Source organism: Chinchilla lanigera, unplaced genomic scaffold, assembly GCF_000276665.1.
Source record: "Chinchilla lanigera isolate Chin_1 unplaced genomic scaffold, ChiLan1.0 scaffold00090, whole genome shotgun sequence".
Lineage (NCBI taxonomy): Eukaryota > Metazoa > Chordata > Mammalia > Rodentia > Chinchillidae > Chinchilla > Chinchilla lanigera.
In genome coordinates, this window is record NW_004955491.1 from 8,646,923 (window position 1) to 8,648,277 (window position 1,355).

General features: G+C 46.0%; 1 protein-coding gene across 1 annotated transcript in view; it reads right to left on the reverse strand.

Annotated features, from left to right (window-relative positions):
• Positions 1-210: 210 nt before the first annotated feature.
• The window catches only part of Shh (sonic hedgehog), a gene marked incomplete in the record, with an annotated part of 10,249 nt that continues 9,104 nt past the window's right edge, over positions 211-1,355 (reverse strand). Inside the window, 1 exon segment of the mRNA XM_013504572.1 lies at positions 211-1,355. Coding sequence (XP_013360026.1) covers positions 1,228-1,355 — 128 coding nt within the window.

Here is a 1,355-nt window from a genome sequence, read left to right on the forward strand (position 1 = left end):
CCAACCTCTGGGAGTGCAGGAGAGCTTACACGGTGACTACCGCCAGAGCTGCGGGTTCTCCAGCGGCGAGGACAGGCAGCTTGGCCTACTTTGGCCGACTCTGCGACATCTGCCCGCGTTCACAATCCGGGCAACACAAGGATGAATCCTGGGGGCTCTCGGTTTCCGGCAGTGGAGCCCAAAGGAACAGAACAGGGGCTGCAACAGGACTTCTGAGTTATTACGTACTAACCGGTCTGTGCGTGGCACGTTTTATTTCTATAAAACTATTACAAAATATTCAAAAATACATTTTAGTAAATTTACAGCAGTTATGTCTCAATTTATTAATGCAAAAACATCCTTTTTCTCTGTACAAACTACAGGCTCCATCCTCGTGGGCTCATCACTATGTGCGCTTTTAAAAAATATTATTTTCTAATAAACTCTTTGAAGTTAAAAATAACAGAGTTCTTCCAGTTTGTCCCCCCAAAAAAGTGTGTGTGTGAGTGTGTAACAGTCTCGGCATCCAAGAACGTGGCCCAAATAAAGATGATGAAAGCCAGTGTTAAACCACGGAGACAGTACAGGAAACGGTTGTTAACATTGGAAACTAGTTAAATTAAAATAATATATTTCATATTTTACACTATTTCAAAGAATGAAATGTCATTCAGTTAAGTATTGATCTCTCAAAAAAATCTAATTTACAATTCTGTGTATAAAAATATAATTTGTGGACCCCCATGAAGCGCGTTTTAGTTTACACTGGCGGGGAAGCGGGAGCGCGGCAGGGAGGACTGGGGGCACACATCTGTTCCCCGACGCCCCGGACCAGGGACATGTAGAAAAATAGACTCCGAGCAGGTCGCTTGGCCGCACAAAATAATCTCTCCCCCCCCCCGTCGATACAGTTCACATGATAATAATAAATTATCCAAGACACAAACTAGTTAAGGCTCTTGAAGGTCCGGTTCATATTATTTAAAACATCTATTCATACCAAATAAATAGCCAGGAGATGAGAAAAAAATAACCAAAAATTCAAAAAATATATATATAAACTAAACACAACAACAAAACTCCCCGGGGTCTTTGTTTCCTTATAGTCTACTTTGGACCGTCCTACTTTATTATTATTATTATTATTTAGGATAATGGAAGTCTCATTCGCTGCGCTTTTCTGTGCGTCTTCGCTCCACCTGGCCGCGGCGCCCGCGCCCGCCTGCGCGCCTCCCGGCCCAGGCTTCAGCTGGACGCCACCGCCATGCCCAGGGGGTGCAGGGCCTCGCTGTCCAACAGCCAGGTGCCAATCCGGTAAAGCAGCCGCGAGTACCAGTGCACGCCCTCGGCCGGCGCCGGCGCGGGCTGGGGGT